Raw genomic sequence first — 17,883 nt, 5'->3', positions numbered from 1 at the left:
ACAGCTTCCTCACATTCGTCTATCGTGTAGTCCGATGTTGCATTTAGCGGTTGAGTTTCTAGAAATTCCGCCACACACGCAAATAAATGTGCCCATGATTAGGTCAAGTTGATCTGGACAAAGATGCCTTACGCAGTTAGCAAAATGACCATTAGAGGGTGACGTCTGTGTTCAATTTGGTCAAACTTGAAAATCATTTATGTAAAATCATTTTTAGGAAAGCTGCAAGGAGCCTTGCCTCAATCTACACCGTTTTGCATGACTGCTTGTTTTCTTGAATCTCTACAAAGCAGGTGAAGAGTTAGAAGTTAGCATGACCCCTAGAGCTGCACCAGGCACATTACTGAGAAACACAGCAGATGAAAATAATCAGGAATTATGTTTTGAGGGTCTTAGCAAACGGTCAGTTATTTACAAATCACATGAATCATTTGTGCACCACATATTTTTTTTTGCTTCATTATTCTGGTTTAACCTGTACAGTTTTTGCTGTCAATAAAAAAAAACAAAGCATTGTACCAACCATAACGGTTAATGAGTGGTTTGTCTACAAGTGTAATAGTACATCATTAAGCTGGCTACATGGATGGGACGCCTTTCCATCTTAGGTAACGCCCGAATAGCTTCTACAAAGACATCTTGAGGCATAAAACTAGTCAAAATTGTGTAGTGTAAAAAGTGCAAACAAATATTTACATTCTCACTGTTTTGCTTTTGTTTGTTACATTCCCAAATCATTTCTGCACATTTTCTCCATCGGCACAAACATGCAGAGTCTTGACTGATTTATGATTGAAGGAAATCAGGAGAGGGCTCAGATCGTTGGCTTTAAATGATGATTTATGCTTCATCGCTCAGTGGTACAATCAGTGTTCCTGTTGATGCGAGTGGTCATTTAAGCGGCACCTCAGTGGCGAGACGTGCTGCCGGAGCGGGAACGCTGGCTGCAGGTTCTGCAGCACTGCGACTGCACGTTGGGCAGGTGGCAGCGACCGAGCCAGCGGAGGGTCTGACAGAAACGAAACGTGAGTCGATCGCGAAGGCAGACTGCTCCTGTGAAGGCAACAGAGATGGAGAGGTTACATACACAAGGTTTGATTTATTACAGGATGAATCACAGGCAGAGAAAAGGCTGTCAGCACAAGACACGCTCTCACAGCGCAACACTGGCAGGTTCAACGCACAACGTTCTGGTGAGGATTCATTTCGAGCTCGTGGCTGCCAAATACCCTTCTGGTTTTTATTCTGGTTTGTTTTGTGCATTCTTTTGCAATTACAGACAACTCAACAACAAGCAGATATGATATAACCACAACCAGACAGCCTGAAACGGCAACGCAGCTCAAGAAGGGGGGAAAAAAAAGAGAGATAAAATCAGGCAAAACTCTGATTAAAAATTAGAAATGGTTCATCAGATTGGATTTTTTAATTTGCAGTTAATGGCTGTAAAATATACTTTGACCTTGATTAAAAATTCAGAAGAGATGTGATGATGAGAAAACGTGCACAAGAGCTCTTTAAGGAAGAAATGTGGTGATAAACTCAGCAAATCTCACCACCTCTGATTTTGTAAATGCTTTTCCTGGTATAAGATACAACACTGGATCCTGGAAAAAAACTGTATTCTGGGTTTATTTGATGCAACTTCTGTACTTCTTTGTCTATTTCTGTAAGTGGTCTCGCTGAGTGGAAATTCATTCATGAGCATTAACATTTACTTTCCCCCCTTGGTGACAAAGCGGGCCACATATGGAGGTTTAAATTATGTGGATAAAACAAATGCAGGCCATTATATTAAAAGAAATAGAAGCACAGCAAGAAGCACAACATTCACTCCGGTACATTTATGTGAATCAGAGTGCTTTAAGTTGATGAAGATACCATCAAAGACAGGACTTTGTTCCAAACGATTCACTAATCAGAATATTCATGATCAATTACAGTGACTTAGGGGTGAGCTCTTAATAAATCATGTAATGAAGCAGTATGGAAAATCAAACCATTTTTGGTCACTAGCATGTTTCCTCTGTATTGACTCAAGGCAAAAAAAACTTTGTGCAAACTTAATTTTAAAGTTTAGTCAAAGTTAATACGAGGCTTCGAGTCAAGTATGATTATGGGCTGTGTGACATGTGACTTTAACGTCATGCAAGAGATGTGAAAAGGTTTAGTTAATTCAATCTTACAGTATTACAATGTGAAACTCGTACTTTCATTTACGCCTTCGTGCCACAATTCATCAAGAACTCACTGCATCATCTGACGTCTCAAAAAGAATAACGTAGACGCAAGATTAATAACACGCACAGTCTGCAGGGCTGTGACTAATGATTACTTTCATGGTCGATTTATGCGTTGATTAGTTTCTTAATTATAAAAAATGTTTTTTGGTTCATAAAATGTCAGAAAATGGTAAATATGTTCATCACTGTTTCTCAAAGCCCAAGATGATGTCCTGAAATGTCTTGTTTTGTCCACAACTCAAAGATATTCAGTATTCTGTCACAGAGGAGGAAAGAAACCAGAAAGCTGGAATAAAGGATTTTAGTCTTTGAAAACAAATCAAATTAATTCATCAATTATCAGAATAGTTTATAAGTTAATAATTTACATCTAATCAATTAATCAATGGAGCAGGACAGGAAGAAAACACAAACTATCACCTGCTGCTAAGAGACAACTGGTCAGGATGGTCAAGAGTCAACCATGAGTCACCAAAAAAGCAGATCTGCAATGAATTAGAAGCTGCTGGAACTCAGGTGTCAGCGTCCACAGTCGAGTGTGTTTTACATCCCAATGAGCTGTGAGGCTGCCATGCATGAAGGAAGGTCTTCCTCCACAAGCAGCACCTTAAGGCTCAACTACAGTTTGCTGCTAATCACACGGACACAAAAAAAGGCCTTCTGGAAGAAAGTTCTGTGTTAAATGAAACAAAAACTGAGATATTTGGCCACAATGACCAGAAATATCATCAGCCAGAAGGTTGAGCCTTGGATGCAGTTGGGTGTTACAAGACAATGAACCCAAACACACACCAAAAGTCGTGAAGGAATGGATACATCAGGCTAGAGTTTAGACTGGCCTCCCCAAAGTTCTGATTTAAAACCATCAAGACTCCGTAGGCTGTGTCAGAACAGCCAACTAATTTAGTTGAATTGCACCAATTCTGTCAAGAGGAGGGTCAAAGATACAACCAGAGGCTTGTGGTTGTTTTGCCCAAAGTGCTTAGCTGAGGTGAAAATGGCCAAAGAACATTTAACCAAATATTATCTTTGCTGTATGCATATTTTTGACCCCAAAAGAAGACTTACAGTAAATCAATTAGAGAACCAAAATGCATGATTGCTTTTTGAGACAAAGATGTGTTTCAGTAATTCCATTATGCAACATTCAGACTTGTAGGAGTCACTGGCTGCCGTGATACACACCGTCTTATGTGTAAACTTTTGTTCTCAACTTCACAAGTACTGTTTCCAGATAGACTAAAAAACGTGAAACTATCTTGTAAATTGCAATTCGCACAAAGTCTAACGCTCGTCTCCAGCAGTTCCCTATTAGGCACAAATCAAGTATGAAGTTCAGGTTTTCGCCTCGGAGGCAGATGATCGATAAGGACAACAACACATCCTCTTCTCCTGCAAAAATTAACCTCCGCCTTTTTCTTTCCAACCCTTTGCCTCAGAATGTCTTGAACCAATTACCAAGAAAGTGCAAGCGGTGCAGTGTAATGCGTTTTGAAAAGTAGCTGATGGATTTTCTACCGCTTTCGCACAAAGTGAACGGACATGGAAATGATAGAACTCATCGAAACTCACTGTAAGAAGGCGACTACAAAAATGCCATTTACACTCGGTAATGTATCCGTCAATCAGAAAACATTTGTCTGCTGCGTGCACTTTTCAAATCTCAGCACTTAACGGAAGCGTGAAATTGAAAAACCAGGCCAGACAGCGATATGTGCACAGGCTGTTATTTGAATCATTACACTTCATCAGGCCTTCGGTGTTTCGGAGCCCAGTAGTGCTGCTGTGTTCACTTCATTGTCTTCTCATGTGGGAGCACACCTTAGGGGGCAGGGGGCCAAGTTTGTTTCACCACCTGTCCTCCTGTTTCCTACAAGTGGAGGTAGAAAAAACAAAAACCCACGCCTTCCTGTTGGGTTCTCAGTTTGGGTTAAGTAACAGCTAATGGCTTCAACAGGTGATTTAAGTGCGACAGGTCAGCAATAAACGTCCTGCAAACTGGGATGTTGTGTGTTTATGTGCGTAGGCCGGCGACAGCTGCTCATTTCAGGAGAAACACTTCCTCAGAGCGCCGCAAACTCTCCAAATCGAGATCAATCCATACTTCTCAAGTGTTTTTACAGTCTGAATATGCAGTGTGACATTATCTTATCAGATGAGTTTATTTAAATGCTTTTGTATGTAAATCGGGAGTCCAGGAGGGGTGTAAGTGTCACAGATAGCAGATGGCTGATGTTGAAGCATCTGTTTTATAGGAGATACTAAAAAGGAAACACTTAAATTGACAGAGTTTTAAAAAGTCCTCAACTGTAAACATATTTTTCAGACATCTGGTCGTTTTGTACAAACTCACAATTTAAGGGTGGTGCTGGAGGTAAAGGCTAAAAATCAAATAATGACGGTTCATCCTCTGAGGACAAGGATTATTCACAGCACGTTGAACAATATCATATTTGGAAGAAAGTGTTGGACAAATAAAAGAGTATCTTCCAAATAATCAGTATTTTCATACATTTTAATTTAAGAATATTTCACTTTTTTAAAAAATGATTTACATTAAAGTGAGCTCTGAGTGGCAATGGGGAAGTTTGGGAGTGTTCCCAGTGCAACAGTCCTGGTGTTTTTTCCTGATTCCTGTGGTTAAAAGTCTAGAGCTCAACAGGTAATTTCAGCTGCAGCAGCTGGTGAAATCAGTAATACGAGGGAGGGAGCAGCTTCCATCAAAACTGAATGTATTTAGCACTCAGGCAGTAAATATATGGGTATACAACACTCTGACAGCTCTGAAACATGGATAAAATGAGAAAACCTGCAGCCGGCGGTGCAGAGAAGGAACCAACCTAAGAAAAAGGCTTCACTGGCTGAAGTATGCAAAGATATGTACGGATATATTTAGGCTGGTGCTTTGTCATGCTTACATGCTCTGTGCAGTAAACGAGCTAAATGGACGAAGTATATTGAGGGTTTGACTGTTTCCAAGATTTAACTGTCAGATTAAAAGCACAGACATTTAGGAAAGTTTACTCTAAATGTCTCTGAAGTGTTTAAAGAAAATGGTTGGAATCTTTCTAAATGTGTCAAATCAGCGAGTACGTTTGTTCATTTTCTTCTAGACAACTCATCAAGTCTTTTACACATGATCGCCTATAAAGAACTGGATCCTTGTGAGACAGTGCAGCAATAAAAATGATTTTTTAAAACACTTTTCTACACAAGTCTCTACAGTTTAATCAGATCCAACTAGAGGTGCACTTGTTTGTTCTTCTAAGACGACGAAGTAAACTAGAGCCCATCATTCATATGATCAGGTTGGACTTCACTCCAGTTATTGTTGCTTTACAATAAATGGAATGAATGTCAAGTATGTTGCAATGTGGCAAATAATTCAGATAATAAAACCAGGCTAATTAAAGGTCACATTAGGTGTCAGCTAGTCATTACATTATAATTCAACGTTTCGCTTTTTGCACTCAAACATCAGGAAGAACTCCTTCACTGCAACAAGTTACCAATGTTGTTTACTTCAATAGTTCATTTATAATAATCTGATTTAATTTAGGTTAAGGTCAATAACTTATTACAGTAATCTACAATAATATATGAGGTAATACTTCAACATAATAAACTGTATTTATTGTGTTGCCACTGTAATCAACATTAACTGTAACTCTAGCTACCTGTAAATCATAACACTGTGTTCTTTAAAAAGGGGAACACTGCTGGAAACTACAGAAATATACTGTAAAGAAAGATTTTCTTCAATATTTCTGATATAAAACTAAGACCTATTAACTCTGCTTAAAACTTAAAAATGTATTTACCACCAAAATGCCTAAAGCAATCGCATTTATTCAAACGCTGCAATAATGCCAGATTGTAGAGTAAATATATTTTAAAAACCAAGGAACAATAATTTAACTTAAAGTTTAAAACCGGCCTCTCTTAAGGCATCCGTATAAAGTTCTATTTCTAGCTGCCTAAACCAAGTTGCTGCTCCCATTGTCAATTGTTGCAACAGCTTACAGTTATTTTTGCCTCCAAAAAAAAGCCCCAGATTTTACAGTTTCCAACAAATGTGAGTTTTTTCAAAGAAGGGATTCACTGATCACCAAACATGTTTCAGTAAGAATCCGATGCATTAAATCAGGGTCGCTTGACCACCAACTCCCGGGTTCCTTTTTGCTCCTGCACAGTGGAAACTCTTTGAATCTCCCTTTTGTCAGTCTGTGTCCCAAACACTGGTCGTACTGCTGAACCAGCCCTCTGCATACTGTCCTCCTGCTGTTCTAGGAAGCGCTTCTCAATACTTCAGCATTCAGAATTTCCAATGTCACTCCGATGGTACAGACTCTGTGACACTGAGTTGGGAACAAAGGTCACAGCTGCAACTCAAAGCGCACAATGTCTTTAGTATTACTCATCTTCTATACATCCTCGTCTGTGGCAGCCGGTGACGAGAGGCCAGCGGGACCAGGGCCTTCAGCAGCAGCATGCTTTTCTTTCGCTATCTGAGAATTCAACCCTGGATGACCCGACTCGAGATGAACCTTTGTTATCCTGTGTCGGCAGCAGATGTTACTTTAGATTTTTTTCCCCCAAAGGTTAAGCGAGGTTTTTTACATAATCACAAATTAAACAGAATAAATTAAGCCCAGAATGAAGGGCCATTGATTGATGGAATTGAAATGAACCGAATTCACTACACAGGACATAACTTTATAATAAAAAAACGACCTTCAGAATGGTTGTGGGTCGTGTGTCCACTTGATATTTGGTATTTTCTCCACTGACTTTACCAGAAAATCCCTTATATCAGCTTTTTTACATTCAATGACCTAAAAATTTTCTTTTTATAACTAAAGAAAAAACTCATTACATCTCTGAAGGTAAAAGAATGAGAACAATTTCCATTACAGCTCCACTACTTTAACTCAGTGTCACAGTCACATAAAGACAATCTTATATGTCCTAGTATGCACAATTCAGCATGTACAGATTAGACTATCTCACTGATGCACAAAATCCTTGAAGCTTGTTCTGTACCCTGAATGTAGATGGCTTCCATGAGACTAACTTTACAAAGGTAGCAAATGCAAGTGCAACTGTTTAAAACTCTCCTTCCATCCCACATCTATGACTTTACTCAATAAAATATCCTTTTAACTCTTTTACCTGCTGTGGAGCTGTACTGATGCTGCAGGTCCACTAGAACATTTTGTTGGAAGTCAGCGCTCGGTTCGGTGTTGCTGCTGCAGTTGAGGATGTAGAGAGACACACTGGAGATGAAATAACTCGTCTGAATGGAGAAAATATGACTAATGCTGAAAGTCAATTAAGCCCCAAGTCATTCCTACGCATTCCACATTTAGATTTGTACTGAATTTATGTTTGATAAATTGGGTTCGCTGTGGTTGGAAATGACATGAACAATAACAGACATTAGGTCAGAGATGTTCATCCATCCATCATCTATACACAGCTTAATCCTCACTAGGGTCATGGGGGGCTGGAGTCTATCCCAGCTGACTCAGGGTGAAGACAGGGGACACCCTGGACAGGTCACCAGTCTATCAGAGCACAAGCACCAAGCACACTCACATTCACACCTACGGACAATTTAGAATCACCAATTAACCTCAACATGTTTTTGGACTGTGTGGGAGGAAGCTGGAGAACCCAGAGAGAACCCATGCTGCACGGGGAGAACATGTAAACTCCACACAGAAAGATCCCAGGCGTCCTAACCAGGACGCGACGGTGCTAACCACTGAGACACCTTGAAGTCCCAAAGTTATTCATATTCCTTCAACAAAAAAAAAAGAAAGCAGTTTCTAAACCATTTTCACTGGTCCTGGTAATTTCTGCCATGTCCTAAAGCGGTCTAATAAATGACAAACGTACATCAGCTGATGCAGCACTCAAGTACAAGTTATGGCCACAGAGCTTAGTGAGGATGTCTGGTTGCTCCAGAGGTACTTTTACAGCCTTTGTATGTACTGGCTGCAATGAAAAGCATCGTCAAAAAGTACAACCAGTTGCTCACTATGAAAAAGTCAAGAACCCAGCACTAGCCTTGCACTAGCAAGAATGTTAGAGCCAAATGAGAATCAATGAGTATCAGCACCAAGGACGTCCTGATGATTCTGAACAACCCTGGTACTGTCATCTCAAGCAGACGGCTCAGCAGACGCTGAACAAGGCTGGTCTGTGAGACGGATTCACAAAAGCTCAAGAAGGTCTGCGATTCTGTGGCTGGATGAAAGAGAATGAAGTTATCTAAACACACTTATGTGGCTTTCATTTGCAGAAGGAAAGGAGAAGTGTCCAACTCCAAGAGCACCATCCACAAAGTCAAGCACGGTGGTGGGATTATTATAGTTTGGGTTTTTTTTTTTTTTCAGTTGATGGACCTTGTCAAAGTAAATGGCATCATTTAAAAAAAAAAAAAAAAAGAGGAAAAGAAAAACTTAATTGACAACCATAGTGGTCAAGAAATAGTTAAAAGAGTCCAGACCTGAATCCCATCAAGAATCTGTGGAGGACCTGAAGACCAGAGGGATGGCAAAGAAACTTTCCAATCAAAAAGGAGATTATGCAAAACAGGAGTGGAACAAAATCCCAGCAGAAAGATCGTGAGAACTGTTTGACTGATGTGGTGGTGACTGAAACAAGGTATGAGTACGTTTGGCATTTTTAGTAAAAATAGAGGAAAAACTTATTACACATCATTAACATCTACAACACAATGTCTTATAATCTGTTGTCACTTCCACCAATTGGTCAAACAGAATTTCACTCTAAATCCCAATCTGGCATGGGACTGACTTTCAATTTTTGACTTTTAACTGTATTTAATACGGTTTCTTTCATGGTTGATTGTGTTCCTGCTTTAAAAGCATGTGCTGGTCCATGTGAAGAATGACCTTGCACCAACTACATTTTAACGTTCTATTGATAAGAAATCCAGTCGTGGCCTCTAAGTGGACTATTAATAACCTGCAGTTATGGTAATACGGTGTCGCGTTCATGAAGGGAATAATGTGTTTACCTCAGCCAGCTGCACACATGGTTCCACACGTTTAGCTTCACACATTGAAATGAACTCAATGTCCTTGCAGCTTCTAGACCATGTTTCACACGAGGATTAAAAGAAAGAAAGCAGCTTTGACCGTAAAGTTTCTCACAAAAGCATGAACACAACGTAAAGATAAGTTTCGAGTGTTGGTCATTGATTAAACTGGTGTATTGAGTCCCATCAATACATCTCAGTGTTGCGTTGACACAACCAGATTTTGTTAAATGTCATACGACATGTTGCATAAGTCGGGTCTGATAAGGTCCTTCCTCGCCATATGAAAAAAACCTTTAAATCTGCAGTAGCGTATGTAGATTGGTTTAGATTACACATAATATTCCAACAGATGAAGTGAACATTTGCTCCGTCACAGCTCGTCCAACAGAGCATCAGAGTGTCTCCAAATTAGTATTTACTCGTAAGCTGTGATGTTCGAGGTGATCAGACAGGAGTGCTGCTACACATCAGAGGAAACAACACAGTGCAAGGTCAGACCGGTGAGTCTTTTGTACGTGATGCTTTCCTGAGAACAGGTGGGACGCGATGCAGCAAAATAAATAAGACATGTGTTTCATTGTAATTCTTTACTGTCATGTGTATTTGCTTTTGCTAAATCATTTCAATTAAACATCAACTTTTAAATATAAGTTTTCTAAATCTGACAGTTTCTAAAACTCGTGTCTGCTTCTTGCATGGTTTCTTTATATTTTGATCATTATTCACTATAAAATCACAGAATGGCTTAATTTTATATATCAAACCTGCAGAGTGGAACTTTTGTGTTGCACAGCAGTAATTACACAAACAAGGCTGACGCATGCTTATGGCATTAAACTGTAGGTCAGCTGCTTTCTGTTTTGGATTGTATTTCTTCCTTTTTGCACACAGAAACTTTACATTCTTTACAGAGATGCTTCATAGCTTTTTGTGTTGTTGTTTGTTTGCCAGTTGACATAAAATGATTACTCAGTCTTTTTCCCTCAAAAACAATTTATTCTCATTACTAATATTTGTGGACTTGCTGCTTGAGTGCGTATTTAAATATTCTTTTCAATTTTCAGTCATGGCGGCAGTTGTTGCTGCTACTCTCACATCACTTTGTTTTTTATTCCCAGGATGCTGACTTTTCCTCATGTCACTTGGAATTTCTTTATAACTCACTATTATTGTGATTACTTTTGTTATTATTTTTCTTTTCCTATCTTCTCACTTTCTCTCTTTTCCACTTTGTTCAGTGTGTGTTAAGTCATTTGTCGTGTGTTTGCTGCAGCTGTGACTGTTTTATCTGTTCAGTATTAAGAATCTGCTGGACACACACAAAGTCTCCCTCTGAGGCCTCATTCCAGACAAAAACCACACTGGCCCACTTTCTCTCTCCTTTTTCCTGATTGTTTTATGTCCTGTTTTGTTTCATCCTGTCTCGGCCATCTCTGATTTTTAGTGAATTTGTTTCCTCCTCTGTCATAGCTGTCTGCTCTGATGTCCTACACGTGTATTTTCTTCAATTTGTTGCAGAAAGAAAACAGAAAGAAAACAGAAAACTCCAAAATACTGTAAAAATACAGGCAGATTTGCCAGGTACTGACAGACTTAATAAACAATTTGTGAGATTTGCAAGGGATTTGTTTGTAGAAGTCCAGTATTCACGCTGCAGAAAGATGTTTTACTTTAACTTAGTTACTGTTTTACAGGTAGCAAATGAATCTTTTTTTTTTATTTTATTTTTTAAAAATCTATAGTCTCGTCTCTTTTCTAAACTACCACCCCATAAAGTCCATCATATGCTGTAAAATAACAAAGCAATCTGATTTCCATCACTTACATGCTAACTGAAATCATATGTAAAACTGACCATTAAGGATAATCAGGTGTTATCGCTGCCTAGGAATGCCTGAAATGATCAAGCTAGCAGATTGTCATGGTCATTTTAAAGCATACTAATTTTCAATTGCCTGTGTGTAACATCTGGTAGACAAAAAACCACCGTAGTCCCTGTTAGCAGCCTGTCCCAGCTGATTACTGACCACTATTTCTGAGCCTCTTAAAGAGAGAAGAGTACAAATTAATTCAACTCGTATCTGCAGCAGACTGAAGTGGAAACACTTATCAAAAGCAGGAAAAATACACAAGAGGTGCAACATTTACTGTTAAACATAAATACAAGAGTCACAATGAATATCAATGAGTAATGAGCACAGAGCAGAGTTCTAATTAGTATAAACTTTACTGTGACAATAACATATTATAATTCAATTACTGTCCAATTGTGATAAGCTCACTAACATTTCATGCAGCCAAAAACGAACTGAATTAATAACAGTGAAATTATCTTTACTACAATCGGCTGCCGATTCCGACAAAGTGAGAAGTTGCTACGACCGAAATGTGCACACAAGCCTCTTTCGAGTCACATGCGATCGTGCAGCTCTTCTCAAATAACTGGCGACTTTGATGTGTTCAGTATAATTAGATCTTCACTTTACAGTAAATCAGATTCAACAGCTTTGATGACCAAACTTATTCATACAACTACATGAACTATTCTGTTAGTACAGCCGCTACCTTTTGTAAGCACAGGAGCTCATACATAATTCAATCTGGATGCGACGGTATTTATCAGTGAAATTTTACAAGACAGAAAAGCATGCAGATTTACATACTACTGCTTTGCACAGTGTCATTCGTTTGTTTTATTCTCATTTCATTGAGATTCGACTTTGTGATTTGAATTTCACAGGACAGTCTGACTCAAACTTTATGTTTGCTTCAAAAAGAAAACCTAATTGCAGACACATGTGACAGAGAAGCAGGTGAAATAATCAATAACTTCAATAAAAAACTTGCGGGTGGTGAAGAAAAGGCTGGCAGAGAAACAAACAGAAGCGGCTGGACATCCAGGTATCACAGGAGAGCCCAAATAACAAGTTCAACAAAATATAGCAAAAGAACAAACTTGGGGGGGAGGGGGATCTGAAAACTAAAGGAGAGTGCAAAGAACATGCAGCAAATCACAGAGGAGGTGAAGAAATGAACTGACAAAAGACAGATAGGGGCTGATTGGGTGATGAGACCCTGACGAGACAGCAATCAAAAAGGAGGGAAAACATACGACGGGAGGAAGCAGCGACACTGGAGACACATGAAGTAACCAAAATAAATTAACTGAAAGGGGACATTGGACATATGAAAACAGAGAAACACTGGTACAAGAAAAACACTAGAAACACACTGGAGGAGTTTTATGAAACAAAAACAGGAACCAAAACCACAACGAGTCCCTCGAAAGTCATTGATTTAGCCCCTAAAAAAATAATCTGTGTCCTCAAGTTAAACTTTTGTAATTATTCTTGCATATAAACAAATCTTTCCGGCCTGAAAACGGCTGAGATGTAACTACACAGTTTGATCAGCTAGAATCACACACCGCCTAACTGCAGCACGAGCACACCAGCTCACCTACAACTCTGCTCAATGGCAAGTTGTCGTATTGGAGTAACGGGACCATTCTTGTTTGAACCATAGACTGTATAAAAGATGGACGTAGCTACCGTGACGTCACCCGTTGGTTTCTGCACTGAGAAAATGAAGCCAGGGTTTTGCTACTTCCTGGTTGACATCTTGGATTTTTGGAGCCAGTGATGCAAAAATCGTTGGAGGGGTGCGGAGCCATAGGAGCAGCGATTGGTCAGACGGATTGAGAGGCAGGCCCTCTCTGCCCGCCCACATTTACCGCCGTCTGCTCGCTTCATCTGTATGGTCGCTGCCGACTGTCAATCAAGCCAGCCACGTCCCTTGCCCCGCAAAATGTTGATGATTTTTTAAAAATTCAGTATTGATTTATTTTCAGATTGGCCACCTGATCTCTGGACTTGACCATGAAAACTAATTTTAAAAAAATCCTGAGCTGGAGGAATGCGGTATTTCATGATCTGTGATCACTTCTTTTCCAATTCATTTCTATGGGAGCCAGGGCTTTTTGGAGCCAGGACTAGCGGACGTAGTGATATTGCAGGTTTTTGACACTTCCGGGTTGGCTTCATTTTTCAGGGCCGGTTGCTACGTCCATCTTTTATACAGTCTGTGGTTTGAACCAAATCTGAAGAAGAATAATGATACAAAAAAGCCAAACCCTGCAAGCAGACAGGATCGGCTCCTCAGATTTGCTATGAATGAAACATGGGAAATTGTAATCTGGTTTTTTGACTGTCATCTGCACAGTTTGAAGGTGGAAATGCTGAGCCATGGTGCCGACTGCTTCTTTTGCTCATGATGTGTTTTTCTTCAAATAAAAAATACCATACAGACAAGATAACAAGGTAATAACCTGGAATTTTCCTGGAGGGGGTCTTTAAAATCTCAGAATACATGAAGGAATGAACCTTATATTCAAGCACACTGAGCCACATACACTACATGCCAAAACTAAGACCCATGACAAGCTTAGCCTTTTAGATTCAGTATTTCTGTCTTCTTAATGAATGGGACTTGTTTGAACATGTTTGAATTTATCTCACATACACAAATTGTTAGTTTTGCGAAAACTGCACGTAAAGCTGAGCACACGTCCTACAGTTTGTGGTGTGAGTGCTAGCTTGCCAGACGGTGCTTGATAATGGGGTAAAAAAAAAAGAAAAAACATTTCCAAGCATCTGATTACCTTGTTGAATGAAAAATACATAAACCAATTATTAACTGCGATGAAGGGTCACACATGAGGCCAGCAGTTGGCTGCCACCTTATCACATGCCTCAAATATTAACGATAACACTTGTATACCTCCATGCCTTCAAAATGTCAGCGAGGCTGGCATTCAGACGGCAGGAGGCTGCCCTCCGAGGAACATTGTGATCCCTTATCTGATGTATAAAACAGAAATGCAAATGAACTGCTGCGGCCTACATCAGAAAACTGAATGAAAAAGAGCAAATGATGTTTGTCCAATTACAGAAGGCACATGAATAAAGAAGAGGCTGGGATTCTGTATTTTTTTTTTTTTTTGTAGATTGTTGCCACTTGCCTTATTTCATGAGGGAGACGTAGTTAAATAAGCTGTTTATTAATCTGCAAAAAAGGTTTTTCACTGATAAACCAGAACATTATTACCACCGGTTTAATTTGCTGTTGGGTCCTGAAGGTGTGAGTGGCAGAAAACAGTTTTTTTTTTTTTCTTTTTTTTTTTTTTTTTTTGCAGGTTGCCCCTTCAGGCCACAGTAGAGAACCAACTCATTTATCATTTTGTACACGCACTGGCCACTTTATTAGGTACACCTGTTCAACTGCTCGTTAACACAAATATCTAATCGCATGGCAGCAACTCACTACAATAGGCAAGATGACCTGCTGGAGTCTAAACCGAGCACCAGAACGGGGAAGAAGGTGGATTTAGTTGACTTTAAATGTGGCATGGTTGCAGAAACTGCTGATCTACGGGGATTTTCACACACAGCTATCTCTGGGGTTTACAGAGAATCATTTGAACCATCCTTCAATGCACAACACGTCAAACCTTAAAGCAGATGGGCTACAGCAGCAGAACACCACACCGGGTGCTGCTCCTGTTAAATAAAACCAGGAAACTGAGGCTATAATTTGCACAGGCTCAACAACACTGGACAACAGAAGACTGGAAAAAGTTCCTTGGTCTGAAGAGTCTCTGCTGATGGTAGAGACAGAATTTGGAGCAAACAACATGAAAGCATGGATCCTTCATATCAACGGTTCAGGCTAGCTGTGGTGTAATGGGATGAAGGATATTTTCTTGGCAGACTTTGGGGCCCTTAAAACCAACTGGTTTAAACACCACAGCCGACCTGAGTATTGTGTCTGACCATGCCCGTCTCTTTATGACCACTCCTCTATTTCCAGCAGGCCATGTCACATGCTCAAATCATCTCAAAATGGTTTCTTGAACATGACAATTAGGTCACTGTACTCCAATGGCCTCCACAGTCACCAGATATTAACTCAATGCTGCACCTTTCATATGGTAGAACGACAGATTGGCTTCATGGATGTGCAGCCGACAAATCTGCAGCATCTGTGTGATGTTATCATGTTAATATGGACCAAAGTCTCTGAAGAATGTTTCCAGGACCTTGTTAAATGTATGCCACAAAGACTGAAAGCAGTTCTGAAGGCAAAAGGGGGTCCAACGTGGTACCAGAAATGTGTAATCAGTGTTATTTGTGCCACCTGGGACTTGTCATTATGTTTTAACTCAATGGTATACGTTGAATAGTGAGCTGTGTGGAGCATTTATGCTTTAAAAAAAACAGCTACAACATGCTTTTCTGCAGATCACCTGTGCCTTCAAGTATCTCTGAAACCAAAAACACACCTCTAGAGTCTTCAAAGGCACGCACAAATCAAAGCCAAACTTCCATCTACTGTAAGTAAAAAGTTTTGTGATGCAGTACAACAAGGCCTAAATCAGAAGTGGAAATGCCAAGGCATGAATGATGTGTTTCCATCAAAAAGGAGACGCGTACCCTATAATTTTCCTGTTGTGAATAGTTGCTTTGATCGCAAATGTCTTCTTCTTGTCCAAGTTTGAAAAAAAAAAAAAAAAAAAAGTTCCATCTCGTCTTCTGCGTGCCTGGTTAACAAAGAATGCCTTTGAGGCTGCAGCAGTCAGCCTTTCCACTGGTCTTGTGATGTGGCATCTTTAAGGAAGAGCTGCTAGATTTTCAGTGATATCAGTGCTGCTGTTGAGTGCAGAGAAGTGCTTCATGTGGTCAAAAGCGCTGCTGCCGTTATCTGTTCTCTTAATACTTTTGTGCTTAACTGTTTCATCTGCATTTTCTTGCTTTGTAACTGTGTTTGAGAAGCATTTTTATTAACTAATAATTGTTACGATACAGTGCTGATTTATTCAAAAGAATCAGTCATAAGTCAGGCTACAGTGAGGCCTTTCACTTTGCAATCAAACTCCAAAGTAAGCGGTGATATTAATGTAAAGGTGCAAATTTATCCATTGTGATCTTGGCTTCCAAACTTTCTATTTAAATCATAGAATTAGACAATAAAGTGCCGCACTTACCATTGTACTAATTCTCTAGATTCTCTCACAAATAACAAGTAATGCTCTAAGATGGACCACAGAACACAAAAAACTATTGATTTCCAACAACAAACCAGGCCCATAAATGTGTCTGCTCAAGTGCAATTAATTGAAAGGTCTTACTAACGGTGAAGGGAGATTTATGTTTGAATGGCTCTTGAAATTGAACAATTAGAGGTAAGAAAGAAAAAAAAAAAAGGAGTGAAGACTGTGAGCCATTGAACTATTCAGGAGTCACCACAACATGCAGCCTTGAAGGTAAGAAAAGTGTTGTAAAGTGCATTCACCTTTCAAGACTCCATTTATTCCCTATAAGATGAAATGCTTTTTCATGTTTTCTCCCACAATAACATTGTCTGCACTATTGCCGTCCCTTTGAAGGTAGACTGGAGGTTCAAAGGTCCCCGTGACCTCTATCTATTCCATCTGTCTTCTGAAAGCAAAACATTTAATGTTTCTTAAAGGGGAGGCTATAACTGGCTTGTTTGTTTTCTTGCTTTTCCTTTTGACAAAGACCAACCAAAAAGTCACTTTCCACTTTCGGTTTTTCAGGGAAAAGGCCTTTTTTTTTTAGTTGTTTATAATTTTTTTATTATTCATTTGTTGACACTCTAGGGGTCACTTTTGTTTGAGGACAACAAAAAAACACATTGTTGGTTGGAAAAGAAATAAAATGTTAAAATCAAATTCAGTTTTAACAGGTTAAAGTTTCAGTGGGTTTGCTAGCCCAAAAAAGGAGTTAAAAAAACATCAGCATGTATTTTTTAATTGGTTCCAGTTTAATTTTATTTATAGAGATTTTTGTAAGCATGCATGAATGTCCATCTAAATGGTATAAAATGAAATAAGGTGTCCCTCAAGGTTCAATTTTAGGTCCTACACTTTTTGCCCACCACATGATGCCCCTTGGAAGCATCATCAGGAGGCACAACATCAATACCTGCTTCTACACTGATGACACACAGCTTTACATTGCTGTGTTTCCTGATGGCCCACGGCCAACTGATGTCCTTCTAAATAGTATTTTAAAAATCAGTCTATGGAAACCTATGTCTTAGTCATTGGTGGTGAAACTCTGAGAGAGAAGTTTTGTGTGAAACTGCAAGCACTTTCATCACAGCTATGTCAACCAGTTAATAACCTCATATTTGACACAGACCTCAGTTTTGAGCCTCTCATTAGAAAGATAACAAAAAAAAGGACCTTTTAAAATTTAAAAACACTGCCAGAGTGCAACTGTTTCTCTCTCAAGCCAATACAGAGACACTACCTTTTTCCCTGTAGGACTGATTGTTAAAATGTTCTGCTATCTGGTCTCCCAAAGCAGAATACATCTCAAACACAACTGCTTCAAAACTCAGCTGCACAAGTGTTGACTAAAACCAGAGCGAGAACACAAATAACAGCAGATTTAAAGTCTCTGGACCTTCTACCTGTCTGCTTCAGAATTGATTTTGCAGTCCTTTAATTGGTTTATGAAACTCTGGTCCTACATATTTATTGGA

The 17,883-nt window shown here is 39.4% G+C and overlaps 1 protein-coding gene across 1 annotated transcript in view; it reads right to left on the bottom strand.

Moving 5' to 3' along the window:
* Positions 1 to 430: 430 nt before the first annotated feature.
* Positions 431 to 17,883, bottom strand: part of adamts7 (a disintegrin-like and metallopeptidase (reprolysin type) with thrombospondin type 1 motif, 7) — a 115,009-nt gene continuing 97,556 nt past the window's right edge. Inside the window, exon 24 of the mRNA XM_008304630.1 lies at positions 431 to 1,053. Coding sequence (XP_008302852.1) covers positions 908 to 1,053 — 146 coding nt within the window. The 3' untranslated portion in view covers positions 431 to 907. The remainder of the gene's footprint in view (positions 1,054 to 17,883) is intronic.

The sequence above is a fragment of the Stegastes partitus genome, unplaced genomic scaffold, assembly GCF_000690725.1.
Source record: "Stegastes partitus isolate 25-593 unplaced genomic scaffold, Stegastes_partitus-1.0.2 Scaffold41, whole genome shotgun sequence".
Lineage (NCBI taxonomy): Eukaryota > Metazoa > Chordata > Actinopteri > Pomacentridae > Stegastes > Stegastes partitus.
This window is presented reverse-complemented; position numbering and strand designations above follow the sequence as displayed.